The sequence below is a fragment of the Leptonotus elevatus genome, chromosome 1 (assembly GCF_054856555.1).
Source record: "Leptonotus elevatus isolate MCC_2025b chromosome 1, RoL_Lele_1.0, whole genome shotgun sequence".
Taxonomy (NCBI): domain Eukaryota; kingdom Metazoa; phylum Chordata; class Actinopteri; order Syngnathiformes; family Syngnathidae; genus Leptonotus; species Leptonotus elevatus.
The window spans coordinates 40,782,725-40,801,049 of NC_141239.1; the positions used below are offsets into that span (position 1 = coordinate 40,782,725).

General features: G+C 42.4%; 1 protein-coding gene across 4 annotated transcripts in view; it reads right to left on the reverse strand.

Moving 5' to 3' along the window:
- The window catches only part of tnrc6c1 (trinucleotide repeat containing adaptor 6C1), a 39,947-nt gene that overhangs the window by 17,350 nt on the left and 4,272 nt on the right, over positions 1 to 18,325 (reverse strand). For 3 of the 4 annotated variants that reach the window (XM_086058101.1, XM_086058111.1, XM_086058127.1), the window contains exons 2-4: positions 16,788 to 16,894; positions 16,323 to 16,344; positions 8,211 to 8,534 (exon numbers count right to left, since the gene is read on the reverse strand). In XM_086058101.1, the coding sequence (XP_085914227.1) occupies positions 8,211 to 8,534; positions 16,323 to 16,344; positions 16,788 to 16,847 (406 nt within the window). In that variant the 5' untranslated portion in view covers positions 16,848 to 16,894. Of the gene's footprint in view, positions 1 to 501; positions 650 to 8,210; positions 8,535 to 16,322; positions 16,345 to 16,787; positions 16,895 to 18,325 lie in introns of those variants that run through there. The other variant, XM_086058119.1, reaches the window with a different exon arrangement.

An 18,325-nucleotide genomic window follows, 5' to 3' on the forward strand; every position in this document is an offset into this window, starting at 1 on the left:
CTGTTTACATGTGCCCTGTAAGAGTTAAGCTTGCATGCAAAGACTAGCTTCCATGGCAATACGTATGAAGCAATCGCATTGCACTGCGCATTTGCCTTTAATACCATTCTTACTTTTTAACGCTTGTAAACTAAAGTAGGGGAAGAGAAAGCAGCATGTGAGCGAGGGGAAAAGAGGGCACTGTGTTTCTGACACACACAGCGCACAGTCTTTCTGTAGCGTCACTCCACTGAGAGGAGCAGGACCGCCATTTTCTCAGTCCTGAATTTGAGCCAAAAAGGGCTCTGAGCTACCGTCTCTGTCTGCACTGTGTAAAAGCATGCATGCCTCACTCGCTATAACATCCGCAAAGCACAACTCTCTCGCACGTGCCCACAATGCACTGCCGCTGCAGCTGCAGCTTTAAAGTACGTATACATGAGCCACAAAAATAACTACACAGAAGGAGCATTGAGGAAGGAAAAGGAAGAGCGAGAGATCCGCCACGACACGACAAAATACCTGTGGAGAGGTGCCTCCCGACCATCGTGCAAGGGACTAGGTTTTGTGCGACACAGGGACCATCCTTGTCTCAATATGTCTGCTTGCCTCACCAAGCCTCTGAGGCTCCTCTCTGAAATGCTGCCAAGAAGTTGCACTGCTCTTGCGAGGCATGAGACAACCCCCCTCTCCCTTCTCCCTCCCTACCTACTGCTTCCCTCCCTTCCTTCCTCACCCCCACATGCTCCGTCCCTCCCACCAACATTGCTTTGGCTGGGTCTCGCCGCCTCTATCTATTGCCGCCCCCCCCGGCTTTATTTATATCATGCTCTATTCCTATCCCGACGACGGATACGCTCCCTCGCTGGAAATGTAAGCCCTAAAAGAAGGCAGGCTGGGGGAGGGGACAGCACAGCTGAAGTAATGTGAAACAGTATTGTTGGTAGGTGGCGGATAGACCACTAAGAGCGAGGCACTTATACACGCAAATGGCATGAGGTAAAACAAAAAGCGGGCTCTTCTCGACACAGCCTTGGATCTTTTAACCTTTCACTAAATGGCCCCAAATATTTAGCTCAGAGCACTCCATGTGCAATTGGCACAGCAACACACAATTGAAAACCTGTTAGCAGAATCAAGCAAAAAGAATGCAGCATCCAAGATAGGGCATTACGTCATGATGACAAATGTCTGTTCTGAATGAATGTAGGCCAGCCAATGTTGCAGTTAAAGCAACTCCAAAGACATGAAATGAGCAAATTCATAAGGATCTGGATTGAAATTTGGCCCTGGAAACGTGTCAAGGGGTCAGAGCAGAGCAACACAACAGAGGATGACGTGCTTGTCAATTAATAGACAGTATAGAGGCAACAGGAGAAGCAGGGGCTGAAGGCTTGGCAACAAAAAAAAAATGGCAGCAGCTCCCCGGATCAAGGCTGGCATTGTGTACTAGTGATACCAGTGCCCACGCACCACAACACAATACGTCAATGTTTGGTGGAAAGCAGTGCTGCTATGCTGGAGGTTCTGCCCACTGAACCTCATGATTGTGAGGATGTAACACATGGGAGAGTCCGTGCTGTGAGTAACATTCAGTAAACGCACTGCAAATACTGTGAATCTACTGTTTGCATGTATACAAACACCGTAGCTCAGATCAGCAGGAATGAGCGTTTACATTTAAATGTGTCATCTTTGATGTAATCTTTTTTTCTATTATTTAAAAAATAGTCAATGGTAGGGGTTTACATTAATAAATAATCAAATTTGAATCATGAGCATGATTTTAACCTGATTGTCAAGGATGACTTGTATTAAAAATGTGGGCTGTACTGAATATCTAATCATGCACTTTCAACCAGTTGTCAACCAACCACCAGGGGGCAAACACATGGTTAAGGCTTGATTAAGCTGCCTAAATAACAAACCAGCACACCCTGCAGCAAGAGCACAAAATCACTCTGTGAACCGATGAGAGCGAGTCATGTCGAGAAGAAAGTATAGCTAAAATTGGAGACGAGGAAGTGTGTGCCTCGAAAGGGCTCAACATCTGTTGTCTGGAGTTTGTGATTGCACTTTGTAATTGCATTTCATGTAGTTCGCTCTGTACATTAAAAATCCTTGGGTAAAGTTTATAAATTATTCCTTTTTCAAGTTTAATTTTGAAAACTTGACAGTTTGTTAAACAGTACTGCAATAAATAAATAAATCCTGTTTTCCCTAACATGAATAATAGTGATTATAATTACAATATTGATCAAAGTAAACATGAGTATCATTTTGGCCATAATGGTGCAGCCCACGTCTGTGGTGTCTGGTGGAATCAGATCAATAGCAAAGACAGAAAATAAAGTCTGGGAGATGCTTTAATGTTGAGTGATGGAAGAAGGAAGTAATCTAGCAGGGATGTGTGGGCCTCAGCTGGACTGATCCCGGCTTAATGAAGTCCCCCAGGGGCACACGGAGCGAATGGTTTGGAGCTGACCGTGCACGTTGTGTGTATGTGCCAGTAGAATGAGACATCAGACAAATACAAACGCACCTTTGCAAAAAAAAAAAAAAAAAAAAGTGGTTTCAATCTTATTATATTATTGTTATTATAACTTGTCTAAGGAAATCCCCAAGAATTCAAGAGTCTGCTTGCTTAATTCCGGTTGGATTATGTATGAATACAGTGGTAGAACTCACTTCAAACAAAATGTTCTGGAAAAATCTCCCAAAAGTCAAACAAAACAGTCCAAACCATCATGCGTTTAAATGCTCTCATAAATAGACCTATCAGACATGACACCAATTCCAGCAATACTTACTGTATAAGGCTCTGCAAAACCTTCAGGTTCTATATGATTATGTGTGTGTCTGGTGTCGCCAAAGGGTAAGTGATACAATATTTATGTTTTATCCGTGTTGAACTTCTCCTAATACTTGTATGACAATTAAAATGTTAGACAGACCTTAGTCAGCGTCACTGAATGAAATGTATTGTTCATCTTTGTGATGTTTGATCACAAATTCAACATGATTGTGTGTTATGCTTTAGCAGTCGTGTCATTATTGACGCTAACGGTGCACTTAGTTTGGCAAGTGCAATAATGAGCGTCTGCAAAGATTTTAACTTGTTAACTGCTACACGGCCCAATGACATTAACTGTAAATTACGGATTACATTAATGCAAGGCAACACATCTAGCATTTGTTAAATAAAAACAACTTGCAGCTATTTTGACCTTGGTAAAGAATATTATGCACTGACAAACAACAAGAATTTGTGATTTTTATAGTGTGGATTCCAGGGTGAAAGGTATATCAACTTTTCTGTATTTCTTCTCTTGCATACTTAAATAAACTATTAGATAAATGAGATCAGTGAAATGTAGGTGAATGTATTCACGTTATAACCATTTTTGTATCTATAAACTAACTAACTCTAATTGAATAATTATTATTTTTTTTTTTATTTTTTTTTTCCCCCTCCCTAATTGAATAATTAAATAACATTTTATGGAAGGTGACTAATCTTAAGCAGAAGCAAAGAACATTATTTGTGTTACAAACGTTAAACCTCGGTGAAATCTGAATCTGCTGTGTGGGGTAACGATCCAAGCAGGCTCTGTGGCTGCTATGTCAAAACATTATGACCACACAACATATCACACTTGCCTAGCTGTTTTTTTGTCTAACAGCAGTAGGCATTTTGTTCTCTGAAATGTAATTCATGCAAAAATGAATAGCTCAATGACAAATTATTGGGGGAGTGGCGGGGAGAGGCTTGCATTTTTCCAAAGTTCACATGCATGTTGTCATGTTTTCCGCTTTTCCCCTCCTCCCCTGAAAGGATAAACCAGGTCAAGGGCTTCCTCCAACATGCCAGTCTTAAAATAGCTCACTCTCACACGCCTCCTCTTCTTGAAAGAGCCTTGGGATACAGAGTGCAAGCCAAGCGAATGGCAACACAGCGAGACCGTTAGAATAATGGGAAAGCTGACAGACATACATGTAGTGCGGACTAATCCTGTCTGCCTCGGGCCAGCTACATGCTACGTGCTGTGACGATGTTTGTTAAGGCGGAGGCGGGGGTCATGCACCGCTCTGTAACAAATTGTGGCTAACCAAACTGATAGAAAACATGAAGCACCAGAGATTTGTCTTTAATGGAGAGTCGATGCTTAATCACATTAGAAGAACCCTAAAAGGGAATCCCCAACGCTCTAGCGTCATCAGTAAAGCATATCAACTCAATCCTTCATGCACACACTCTTCTTCATTTGAGAAAGCTATTTTGGTTGATGTCAACCTCTATTATGCGCAGCAAAAGCATAGCTTGTTGTTTTAACAAGAGTGGTCAGAAATACACAGAAGCGCGGCCCATTTATAGTCAAGACCGTAGCTGACAATATGTGGACACATGGACATACCAGCCAAGATACTCAGTCTTTCTTTAAAAAAAAAAAAAAGTCAGCATATGACTTGAAATTGTAAAAAGGGGTGAGGTGTGGTTGAGTGAGGGTAAAAAAAAGGATAAACAAGAGTGAATGAGCCTTGAGTGCATAAAAAATATGAATAAATAAAAGCAAGGACTACGCTGCTAGGTTAGGCCATCTTGCAAAAATAGAGTAGGACAAAGTATATTGCCAGTGACAATAATCCAAGGAATAATTTTTCATTCTATCATTTTACACAAAACTGAATATAAATTGTGGATTTACACACACATAAGATAATAGATATCCCCAAATTAAATGTAAAGGGCAATATCCGTACTGATGTATAGCAACATTTTCAGGGCGGAAGACTGACTTCTAGACATACGAATATAAGCACACCTTAGAGGTGTACTCTTTAGTGATGCACCGAATATTCGGCCATAAAAAATAATTCGGCCGAAATGGAATTAAAGCCGAAAGAATCCGGCCGAAATAAAAACCGCTGCAAGCAAGCGTCTGTTTGAATTAAACAGCGAACGCGGGGGTGAGTGTCCGCCTTTCTTCTCGCTGGCTTTTCACCGGTTGGTCGCAGGCTCCCGGGATCATTGCCCACACCGATGGAGAGGGGCGTCGCTTGGTGTACACCATTTAAGTGGGTAAAAAAAAAAGACAGAACTGCCGTACTGCCACTCTTTCTCCCGCAGCGCCTTCCCCCCCTTTTTTTCTTATAAGAGCCCCTCGAACGCTTCCACTTTTTTACCGACATCCCGGTGACCGTGCTAAATACTAGCACTATTGCTATCAACAGTTTTTAACACAAAAACACTTACCGCTATCTCTGGGTGGCGGCAGACCTGTACAGGACGCTGTGTGTGACTTTGCAGTCCGTTCCCGAAGCCTATTAGCTGGTGCGAATAAATGTATTTATTTATTTTTAAACGTTGGCGAATATGTGAATGTGCCGATTTTAGGTGCGCCGCACCTTGTCCCGCCGCACGCACCCGTCCCCGCCTGTGCGAACTACATTGACTATAAGGTGCAATCGCACCGCCAGAAAATGCTCAACCCTCGTTTGGTGTTTAATGTACCATTAGCCAACATGTCTGCGGTGTGGGCACATTTGAATTTATATTATGCTTAGTTAAAATGCCAGTGCTAAATAAATATTTCGTAATAATATTATAATTTTAATTAATTATAATAAATGCAATGATGGTAAAAATTGGCATAAATTTTTTTCGGCGTAAACCACGTTCTATGGTTATAACTAGGCATATTCCAATTACCGACTGGGCCAATTATGGGCACCGATAATTAAAACTGTTTTGTGTTCTGTGATTGGATAAGTGACCAGTTTAGGGTGTCCTAGGGCTGGGTATTGCAAACAGCCAAATGATACAATATGCATCACAATACCGGGGTCACGACGATACATGTGTACCCTGAACGAGGCACGGCAGTTAATGTGGCTCCCCTCCCCAGTTAGCTCTCAAAAGCCTTTGTTTTCAACTCCGCTATATGGACTGCAGTGATAAAAAAAATTCCAGCCTTTGGAGATGTTCCAAAACCTTTAGTCATACTTGATCCTTTTACTGTTGCACTAGTACTAACATTCCCTGCTAGTGGCACATCGGCGTGATGTTAGGTTATGTGAAAATGACTTGCAGTGTTGCCTTTCATTCAGCAATGTTTGCATACAGCGTGACACATGTTCTACTGTTAGCAGCGCTTCGAGTTAACCGCCAGCGCTGGGCCTGGTCGAAATGTGTGCGTACTGCACAGCAAGGAGCAGTTTTCAGAGACGCTCCAGGAAACATTATTAATAAACGTGCATTATCGATTCTGGTACCTCCATATCGATATGTGTATTATAAAGAGGCCCACAACACTCTATTGCCGTATAAATTTTTTGAGCACACCCCAAGGATGTACTCTGAAATCTTACCCAATGACAGCGGGGATAGGCTCCAGCCCACCCGTGATCCTAGTGAGGATAAGCAGTTTGGAGAGTGAATGAATGACCTTTCAAGAGATGCTGCTGAGCCTGGAAACTCTCTGCACTTTTTTGTTTGAAATTAAAAGCTAAGTGAAATATTAACATTTTAGTTCTATTGAAATTTTGTTGACTGCATAAAGCTTTCGGGAGCTGATTATTTATTTAAGCTTTCATTTAACTTTCTAAGACGTGCTGTTTGCCTGGGAGAGCCCTGCACTTTTGTTATAAATTTAAAAATGAAGCCTATTGCACAAGATAAGACAAAAAAAACTTAGTGTACACATTTCTTATATCACATTTTCAAAACAGCAAATATCATATTACCTAAAATTGTGGCCACTGGATGAATACACTTCATGCTCCATTCCATCTGTAAAGCTCAGGTTTAAGCTGGAGTTTAAAAGAGAAAGAGCTGCTCTCTATAGTGTGGTGCCCTGGATCTACTAGATAATTTGAACACTGACCCGAAAAGAATTAGGGATTGGGGAAAAAAACAAAAACAAAAACAAAAGAATGATCTGATAACCGCTGGCATGAAGAGAGTGTTCTTGCTGGACAACAAAACAAACTTTTTACGCAGCCAGGATATGCATGTGCATTCTGGGTTGCATTAGGGAAGTAAAACAGAACAATCTGAATGAAAGATGAGGAGGTACGCTCAAAGACAGACCAGAGGACCATATTCTGCATTGATATTCTTCCTTTCACGCAACAGTGATCTGACCAGTTAGCAGAATAAACACTCTCAAATGGTTTGGAGCAACACATTTTGCTTCACTTGGATTTTTCCTCCCCCCATCTCGTTGAAACAGGACATCAGTATGCACTCAACTCTTAATCATTCCATTGAATGCTGTACCAAAGCATTGAGGACTCCATGTTAACCGGTTCATCAACTCATTATGGAACACAAACTATAAAGAACATGACTAGAATGTTTCCATACAGTATATACAAATGAATTACTGGCTCCATCTTCAGTGAGGCGAGGCATTCCTCTGTCTTCATTTCCACATGTAATCAGCCACTCCACACTGACACAGAGAGTGAAAGGAGAACCGGGGAGGCCTATCGAAGAGGGGAGGAGAGAAGCAGTAGCTTTTACCGTAAGCCATGAGTCACTCCAGCCCACAGCACTGGACCTCTGCCACGCTCGCTCGCTCGCTCCACCAATCTTTCGCTTCCTTTGGCTTTCTAGTGATGCCAAGCCAAGCCCACTGAGGTGTCCAGCCAACTAGCTAGCTCCGTATAACTCCTTCCCCCAAAAACAGGAAATAGTCAGCAAAGCTCAGCAAAGTGTAGGAGGAGGATGAGGAGGAGGGGATCGAAAGATGTGGGATAACCGTCTCATTGCCATGGAGATGGAGCTGCATTCAAATCATGCTCTTTAAAGCCTTGACAGAAAATGCTTGCGAATCCGCCTCATTGGGATATGCAGACACTCCGGAAGGTAAACACACAAACACGTACTGTTACGGCAGCTGTGTTTACTCTGCCTTTTCTTCCTCTGGATTGCTTGATTCCCATTTCTAATTCCCAGCCAGACAGAGTGAAAACAAACAGCAGTCGGACACATAGGTGACTTCACATTGTACTACTTACCGCTCATACGGCCAACTCATGTATTGGAGCTAAATACAGTGGAAGCTCCACTGCCCTGAAAGTAGTCAAATTTGGAACGTGTACTTGTTCTAAGTGGACCATTTTACAGCTATTACATCTGTGTTACTGTGAATGCACAATTACTTTCAACTTGCCTGAAACACCATGAGTGTGCAATAAGAACTTGCCAAAAGAGCTTCTCTACTGACCTGCAGGCAGGTTTGTTGAGGAGGAATCAGGCTGGCTGGCTGCAGGCTCAGTGGCGGCGGAACGTCCCTTGGCGGTGAGCGTCAGGGTCCCAAAGGGGAGTGGCTGGCCCCTCTTCAGCAGCTGCTTGTGCTCCTGCTGGCGGAAGCGCGGCGGCACCTCTCTGGCTAGGTGGCGCTGCTGGAGCTGAGTCTGTGAGGTGGTCTGAGGCTGGCCTCCGCTGGGGGCATGCTTGCCATCGCCACTGCTCGGGGGTACGGGCGGGATGAGGCCAGGGTTGGCAGGGGGGAGAGGAGGGATGGGGTCAAACTTGGCAGAGTCTGGCACTGTTCATAAAATGGTAGGAGAGAAAAATCAGAAATGCAGGAGTTAGGCCCATGAAGAATAGACAGGAACTGTTGGGGACCACTATTGACCATCCATTTCCAGTTTGTGGGTGAGCTGTAAACTGGTACCCTAGAGCAAGAGACGGAATACACCCTGCACTAGTCAGTCAAGCCCAGGGCTCAACACACATTCATACCTTGGAAAAGTTGGTCTTCAATTAACCTAACATGCATGTTATTGGAATGTGTGAGGAAACGGAATAATGCCGGAGAGAACATACAATATCTACAAAAGGAGCACCTGAGGAGGGATTCAAACCCAGTCAGAACCTCTTTATTGTGAGGCAGACGTGCTAACCACCACCACCAAGTTATACTGTCTATTATATCTGTTTAAATCTTTCATCATATTGTACTGTAGATGTAATCCAAAAACTACACCACAAACCCCTAATACACAACAATTCCACCACCACTGTTTAGCTTACAGCAGCTTTTATCTTCTACTGCCATTTATAAAAGTCATGGTCACTTTAAGATGAGAGCGCCATGTCGTTGAATAACTAGTCATTTCAGAGATGGCTACAAGTGCACAAGAATCAGTCACCGCAGGATGCAGTCCCTCTAAACACATGGCTGCTTTTGGAGAAGCCAGAGGACTGTAATAATGTCGCAGTACTTCTGTCATAGTCATTCAAATTGAGGCATCACTTCTTCGAGAAGAACCATTTTGCTTGGTTAGAGATCAGACAAGATGAAGCAGTTTCAAGATTCTTAAAATGAACTAGAAAGCTCTGCTTAGTTTGAGGCAGTTTATGTCCCCTCTTTGATTATTAACTGCTACTGAAGTCCAACTAACTTAAGTTACTGTACCGAAACAACAGAGAACATGTAACCCCCCCCCCCCCCCCCACCCAAAATAGTCTTTGAAATGTGGCATGTATCAAACAGAAAGCAGACCTGCCGAGGCTTTCAATTTTTTTTATTAAACAGGCTACTTCTTGATTTATGGAGGATGACAGACCAACAATACCGTTACGATTCTGGAGGTGGAAAGTGTCTTGATACCAGAATGCCTCAAACATTACATTCCTGGACTAGGCATGGGCCGATAATAGATTCTGACAGTACATAACCATAAGCTAAAATATTGCGCTATCATGGTAATAAAATTTCAGCTCTAAAATGACTTTTCGAACGATTTGGATGAATAATTTTTTTTTTTCAATAAATAAATTAATGTTAACATTTTTCGTCAGTTTTAATTCTTTATACTAAGTCACAATGGCCCATCACTGGTCAGCTACTTTTTGAACAGACCCGTGGGCTATTCATTGTGTCCTTGGGCTAACTAGCACCCGCAGGCACCGACTTTCTTTTTTTCTTAAGACAATGAACAGTAATCAGAGCAACACACAGTGTTTACAGTGTCTGTTTTGCTCCCTCCTCCATGCAAAACTGCTCTTTGCTCGTCAAAATTAGGGAAAAACAGTTAATTGGGGGCAATTAAAAGAGGGGTCTTATTTACTCAACTCTGCAAACAGCCCAGCATATTGTGCCCTGCTTAGCCATTCCTTCAAAAAAGAGAAGAGGGCGCTTATTAAAACCTTGACTTTTTTTAAAGCCACGGTAAACCATCAAATCGGGAATTGGCCCATACTATACGTAACAAAATCTAAAAGCATCATCCGTGGTCTGCACAGTAACTGCATCGGAAGTTGTTTTTTTTTACTATATTATTTAACTGCTGTCAAATAGGTCATTGAAACAACATAACTACTTTCGCACTGAACTATGCAGACTAAAAACAAACTACGAAGCGTGTGTGTGTTTGTGTGTGAGGTGTTAAAATTCTGTGCATTATGTGGGACTCCTGTTTTATCATTGTAACAATTAAACAGTTAAGTGTAAACTCCTTATGAGTAGAGGTAGAAGGTCAGGAGGTCCCCCCCCGAGGTCAAATAGGATTATCTTCTCACAGGTCACAGAGTGGCTGCTGGGTCAGATGCATTATGGGCATTGAGCACATAATCGCCTCTGAGCATGTATCATTACATAATGTGGACACTGGTAAACTAGAATGGTAAACTAGAATGTAAACAGGAAGTAATAAACAAGTATGTAGCGTCACAAGGAGATTACTGGATGTAAACTGAGCCAACGGGACGCCCCCCCCCCCCCCAGCTTTCTTCGTAGTGATAAACAACAGGAGTAAAATAAACGCTTTGAAATGAGCAAGGAAGAGCGACGCTCTGCCATTGGCTCAGCTTCCAAGTGTGCGCATTGAAGCAATGAATAACTCTCACACATCCACTCAGGCCGGCCCCAACGCACACACAAAAACAAAGCGTTATGCAACGCTGAGGCCCACACTGAGGGGAGGACAGGATGCCGTCGTAGAGCCTACAGCCAGCCGCTTGTTAATACAGTCGGACGTGTTTGCGCACATACGCCATCCAGTCTTGCATTTTGTTCGACGCATGTGCATTTCTGTCATGTCAATTGGTGCCCTCCCCCCATGGGCTATAACCTGGGAATGATCTGGTTTCCTCTGCATCTGTCTGCTCAGAGATCAGAGGCTGAAGCTTCTAATCAGATGTCATTGCTTGCACTGCCTTGCCTCTTTGTGCCTCATCCCACCTGACCGCCTGCACCCCTCTCCTTCATTCACTATTTACAGGTTCTCGTCACTATTATTGTAACTGTAGAGAATGCTTGACGGGTTACTGACTTTAAAAAGAGGCAATTCCTCGTAAAAGCTCTGTTTAATAACAGTTATGGAGGCAATTTTTACACCGTTGCGACTCTGACGTGTGACGTCGTTTTTTCTGGGAGCTTTGGGGGAAGGGGAAAGTGGGGCCAGCTGCTCTCTCAGCCAATCAGAGAGGAGAGATAAATCGAGTGAAAGCAAGAGGGTGGGAGTGAGTGAGAAAGAGAGAGCAGATCCACAGGAATGGAGAGAACGAGGTACAGCAAGCGATGAAGAGAATGGTTTGTGTTCAAGACTCCACCCCTTTGCGAACGCCACTGTGAGCTCCAGTCTCGCTGCCGGAAACCAGCTTAGGTTGAAAATCCGCTTACAATTAGAACACAACTTGCCTGCAGAATGCCACGTTGCTGGAGAGTCTTAAGAGTTTTAAAATCAGCAAACGAGTGTGTCAAAGTAAATGTAAATACATGTATGATTGCATCAAACAAAGTAAATGCAGAAGAAACAGCTCCAAGCGCAGCACTCTGCTTTGTAGAGCTCGAGTCAAAAGAGATCAGTCACCTTCTCCGACAGCCTATTTGCAAAACACCGTCCTCAGCTGTGCGGGCGCACAGGAGAATTCCCGGTTCATCAAAAATGCACATCAAACCGCCGCCTGCAGGCTGTGTGCCTCACACGGAGGAGGCTACCTCATTTCCCACTTTAAAAGGGATTTGAATATTTCTGATAGGAACGATGATAGCATGCTTGGCAGGGAGTTGAAGACCTCAATGTTGAAGGGGAGGGAGAAGGTTGTTTGGGGAGATATCACAGCGACCAAGGTGGGTGGAAGAACGGAAGAGGGTTCCTAGCATTTTTAAGTGATCTTCTGGCTGGATGGCAGCACAAAAACATGACCTTGAATGAAAGGACAATCTGTGTGTTTTAGAGGATGGAGGTGCAAAAACAACATCTAATCATGACTCGCAGCAGAAGATATGTTGACAATAACATCTTTGTAATACGTACTGTAAGTTACTTCGACCTGTTGTGATGTTGAGTTACAATTGGCTGCTTGTACAACTACTGTAAAAGCGCGTGTTTGATCAGCAGCTGTAACATTATTTCACCACTTATGTCAAATTCTCTTGTCATTACAGTTAACTAGCAATTTGCTTAGTCAGTATTGATCCTGCCTCAGCTTCAAACGCACGGATTGATGACGTGTCCGACTACATGTACACTTCCATCTAAAGCTTTATGAAACGTCCATTTGTCAACGCATGGAGACTCGCTATCGAGGGGAGCGTGCGCGCACATTTAAACATTCAAAACTTTGGTTAGTGAGTGATTAGGAGATTTCCAAAGCTGGGCTTTTAATCTGCAAAGTGAAGAAGGCCTGAAGAACAATTTGTTGCTACGCCTTTATATTATTGGGGTCTGGCAAGTAGGTTCAGTGGCGTTATGGAGCTAATGTTCCTCTTCTACATTAAAATGAGTTGACAATAATAGTGCAGATTTGACTGGCTTTGCTGGTTAACATGTTTTTAATGCTGTGCATTTTAAAATATCAAACATTAACGGGGGGGGGAAGTAAAAATACCTAAATATGCGGAAAAGTGCACTGGATGTGAATAGAAGTACAGTGCACAGAGTAGTTTGATGAGACAATCTAAATGTCTTTGGGGTGGAGCATCGCTTTGCGCCTGTGGGCTTCAAAATGAGAGCACCGTGTCTCACAAGAGAGACGATTAAAATGCTTAATTAGAAATGAATGAATATAACACTGTAGTTAAGAACGAAGGCTTTCTCTCTGTGCAAGACCTTGCCCACAGACAAAAAAATGCTATTTAGAAGAACATATGGTCAGAGCCAGTGTATTTATCATATAGCATCTACATCAGTGGTTCTGAACCTGGGTTCGATTGGACACCGGAGGTTCGGTGAGTCAATCTCAGGGGTTCTGCGGTGGTCAGGACCCACACCCGGCTCAAAGGATTTGTGATGATACGCCCCACATGGCCATCATTGGCTGCAGGTGATCACGCTACATTGCTTGGCCTATCTGTGCTGCAGGGAATTTGGTGTGCTCAGTAATCGACATCTGGCTGTTGGAATGGTACGTTGTATGATTTTGTTACTATTGTAATCCCTTCATACTCTGTTGAGCGAAAAAAGAATGTGATTAGACGAATATGTGCAAGATGTATAATGGAATGTATGGTATTCCACAGGGTTCAATTCTGGGGCCTCCGCTATTTATATTGTATCAGCTGCCCCTCGATTCCATCTTAAAAAAAAAGTGGAGGTTGTTTTAAAGTGCTTTATAAATATAGAGTTAAGTAATGGGTGGCAGCACCCTAACTGCATGATTTTCAATGCCAAGATGAGCAATTCTAGTCCAGCACAACTATTTATGTAGCAAAATTGAAGGAACATTTGCTTGAGGTCCATGGCGATGAGGAATACAAGAGAACTCCCCTTTCTGAATTCAAGGTGAGGAGAACCAGATGCGATGAAAAGTCTACAATCTCTTTTCATTTTGTTCACCAGTAAACCCTACCTATGTCATGAATTTGAAAAAAAGAAGAAAGAAAAAGAAGGGTCTGATGAAATAGCATAGGAAACTGATGGGGTTCCAAGGTGAAGAATCACTGATCTACACCATCATTAAATATAAAATTACAAGCAGCGATTCCAAATACTCACAAGTTCAAAACAATTAGAATTTAATCCCAAAAAAGACTTATCTGTTTATCAGCTATTTATTGCAAACATGATATACAGACACCGAGTGGCGTATTATCCTTCAATTCATAATAAAAAACAATCACAAACCCAAAGATGGATTTAGATTAAAGCCACTAAAACAGTCATTTAAAACAGGGCTCCTTAGAAGATGACTTGAGATGTGGTGATGATCACAAGAGGCAAGCCCTCTCTGATCGCACGGCAATTTATGACTATCCAACACAAAGCACTGGGTGTAATTAAGGCAATGTGGACCGGAAAATTAATTTGTTGCGAAATTACCGCCGCAACACAACTTTGTAACAACGTTATCGTTTATTGCACTATAAATGCAAGCCGTGACGTGTACAGTATGCACTTCACACACCACCTTGGATGAAAATGCACAGCGGGCGCGGAGACACAATGACTCATTAACCTGCTCGCTTATTGGTGGCAGACAGCCTCTGCTATTCTGGGGCATTATGTTGATTACGCTCATCACTCCGCCACTCCCTGCCCATCGAGCCATTGGCCTTTAACCTCTTGAGGTTGAGGGCTGGTCACCGCAATGCAATACAGAGACACGCTCCTTTCACATGTGCTAGGAACCAACTTGTCTTCTTCACACTTTATTAAGGGATACTTTTGACTAACCTGCATGGCAGACCAAAAAATAAATAAATTCATTATGGCTTGGTAAAACTAATTTTATGTGTGTGAGTGTGAACGGTGTTGGCCTGTCAGATGGGGACAAGCAGACTGACTGGGTGTCAGTTGTCACATACACGTGCCAGTGGATCCCACAATGGGCCCCCTCAGCCACGCAGGCAAACAGGAAACCAGAGTGTGTTCTCCGTCTGTTTCTTTTCCTTTCGCATGCTTGTTTTTTTGTCGCCGTATTCAACCAGAGGCATCGTTCTTTGGCCACCCCTTCCACCCTGCTTCTTACAACTATAACCACAACAATTTATTCCATCTTGCTCCTTATAGCCGAGCTCTTTCCTTCAGCTCCTTCCTGCTAGGTCCCAGGGTGAACCTCCTGGCTGAACCAGGTACGAGCTGGTGTTCTGTTACTATGGTGCTCAGTCTCCTGCACGTGAAGGGCTGTTTATTCAGACTCGTCAACATCCCTCGTCTCCTAATTAGCTCCCTGTATGCTGTGGGCCAACATCCTAGACACAAAGCCACATTTGGTCACAGATGGATTTTTCTGTCATGTTAGTTTTTGTGCCCTTACAATTGCGCTCTTCCGTTGCTATGAAGTAACCACATCACATTAGTAAATGGATATGAGCTCCAGATATTGATCTCAGCTCAAACTTAATTGATCTCCAGTAAAACCTACAAACAGCTTTTCAATCATATCAGTTCCTCGCTCAGCTGTAGGTTTGTCCTGTAATTTGGAATATATAGGGGTGCATGAACTCATGTTGCCCCAAACGTCAACTGATTTCCATGAGCATAAAAGTCACATTAGAAATTCCCATTGCAGAATGTTGTAAACCAGGGGATAGAATTTAGGTCAATTTGCAAATGAAACAAAACAAAGCAGATAATGATACTAACAAATCAAACCCAGTTAACACCAGAAAGGGGATGTATTGTATTGGCTCTGCCGGTTTGGGGTGGTCCATTTTCCACTTTAAAATACTGACAAAAACCATCACATTGAACACATCAAACAGAATGAGACACTAACAGATAACAATGGCGGAGAACAAGCATCTCTTTTATTTCCTTCTCGGCATGTGGCTGTTGGCCTAAGACACACAAATTTCATTGCAGAGGCTGAAGGCAACAAGAAAACAGAATGCCACAGAAAAGTAGCAAGAAGTGATTTTTGGCAGATTACTTTCCCTCATTGAGGTTTACAGCTTGAAGTTGACCCGGCGCTAATAACATGGTCATGGCCCCTAATAACAACAACTACATTCAACGTAATGGTGACTTGCAGTTTTAATTCCGTGGCAATATGAGTCTATGTGAAACCGGTCCATGGTACCAAAAAAAAAAGTTTGGGAAAATGCAGCCTGTACCCAAAGCATATCAAAGTAGATTACTCTGATTAACAGATTGTTTTCTTCTGCCTTATTTGAGACAAACTATATCTACTCATAATAAATACGCTTATTTACTAAAGTAGTAGTGTCACAACATAACTAAGCCTTAATTTTTCTCTCTGTAAACTTTCTACATATGCGTTTTTTACCTCAGCATGATTCACTTTTGTTTTAATGCATTTTGTATTCATTCCTATGGTTGTCATCCCCACCCTCCTTTGCAGCGTCTAAGGAATCCACCAGGAGGTCAGAGAAGCAGCTGCACTACCAATATAACAGTGCAAGTAAAAGCAAAAACCAACTCACCTTTGGTTATCTGTTCTGTGTCCTGAAAAGCAGGAGGGGAAAAAACATGAGAATAATCATCAGCAGCACAGGAGTGTGTGCGATTGGAACAGAACACGCTCATGTATTAAAATACTTAAGGGCTCATATCGTAACCCTAATAGCATAAATGCCTTAATCATTTCTGTTTTCAGAAAACAAGAAAAACAAAAATAACTCAACAGAATCCAGTTGCTTCAATTCAATCTTTGCAAATTAGCATGACCTGAATGACTGTGAATATAAACAAAGACGAGGTAAGTTAAAAATGACTAGGACAATTATACTATTAGGTTATCGATTTACCCAATGAAAACAGCTCATGGGGTTGATTGTATCTCAATAGGTTGCATACAGTCAGAAAGAAAATACATTTTCAAATGTGACATATATTGATTGACAGCTGTCTGTCTGATTGACAGCTGTATAGCAAAAGAGAGGCTTCACCTTCGGAGCAGCTTCTTTCTTTTTCTTCTCTTCTTGCCTTTTCTTTTTCTTATCTTCCATCAAACAGTTCTCAACTTTTTTTTTGTAATTGCCGTTTCTTCTCTCAGCTGAAAAAACAAAAGATGTTGGAATCATTAAGATGCCATCACCATTACACATTTGTACGTATATGATAACTCCCCTTAGATTAGTAGAGGGCAAATAGATGTGATATTTCTATCATATTAGATCAATTTAAACTCAAATGACTCAACTGTTGGTCAATTTGGGAATGGGCCAAAATTATCTCCAAGGTCAAAACACCATCATTCATAACATTAGACAAGCTCATCCCATTTTGTAAGAGTTTGCCTTTTGTAGATGATTAGGTATTCATCAGAAAATATTTTTTGGGGTAGTCTATTTACATGTACATTTAAAGCGACACACATCGGACATGATTGCAGTTTTACATTGACCAGAAAAAAATAACAAGCCGATATCAATACGTAAGTAAACCATAATCATACAAAAAGGAGCCAACTAAATACTTTAAAATCAATATTGAATATTTAATTAGCCTGGATGCACTCTTTGCCCCCATTGGTTTGAATCTGTCTGTGTGTTTAGATGACGTTAAGCTCACATTGATGGAGTATTTCTCATCAGTCTGTTTACACTGTAGATACATTGGCAGCTGGTTTGTAGAGTACGTCACATTTTTATCCACATTTGCAAGGGGCGTGATTACGAATCGGATTCCATACATTTTTATCATGACATTGCCACCACTCTTAGCTGAATTGTGTGACAAATCCAGCCCTTTATGAATGTGATACAAGCGTGTCCTTGGTGCTCAGTACAACATGGGTATCAGAAATATAAGTCCTCATCAATAACAAATGAAAAAAGGAAAATAAAAATGTGTTGCATTTAAGAGACTCATTTCGCAAGGTCATTTTACACTTGTGTAACCATGAAGAGGTTACAATTTAAGGTATTTTTATGACAACATTTTGACCCTGGATTTTTTCGTGTGCTAAATATGAACAAAGGACCCCAGACTCCAGAGTTTTTACTGTACATTTGGAGTCAAATGTGTCCTTTTAATTCAGACAAAACATGGCCCATACTCTCAGAGGAGGACCCGATAATTGAGTTTGGTATGTGCGTGAGCAGCAGTTAGCAGAGAGGAGGCACGGCTGTAAAGAACGTTGGCCAATGAGCTCAGCATTGTAGTGGAATTACATCCTCCCGTCAGAACAACAGGATTACAGCCGGGCGTCCCTCTTAAAACCAGACACTTGCTGTGATGCCAAAGGCAGGCAGAATGAAAACAGAAAGATGCAGCAGCGCGCGCACCCGCCAAGGGCGGCCTCATGACAGCAGGTGGAGGATCGACAGGAAATGGAATGGCGAGGGAGGGGGGAGAGGGTTCCACATGCACAATGTGAAATGTGCGTCTGTTGACATGTTTCATTCCTGCAAAGACGGGAAGGCTTCTGTTTTTTGTGCGTTTAATAGGGTTGCATCCGTTACGTGTGTGGGGGAGATGGGGG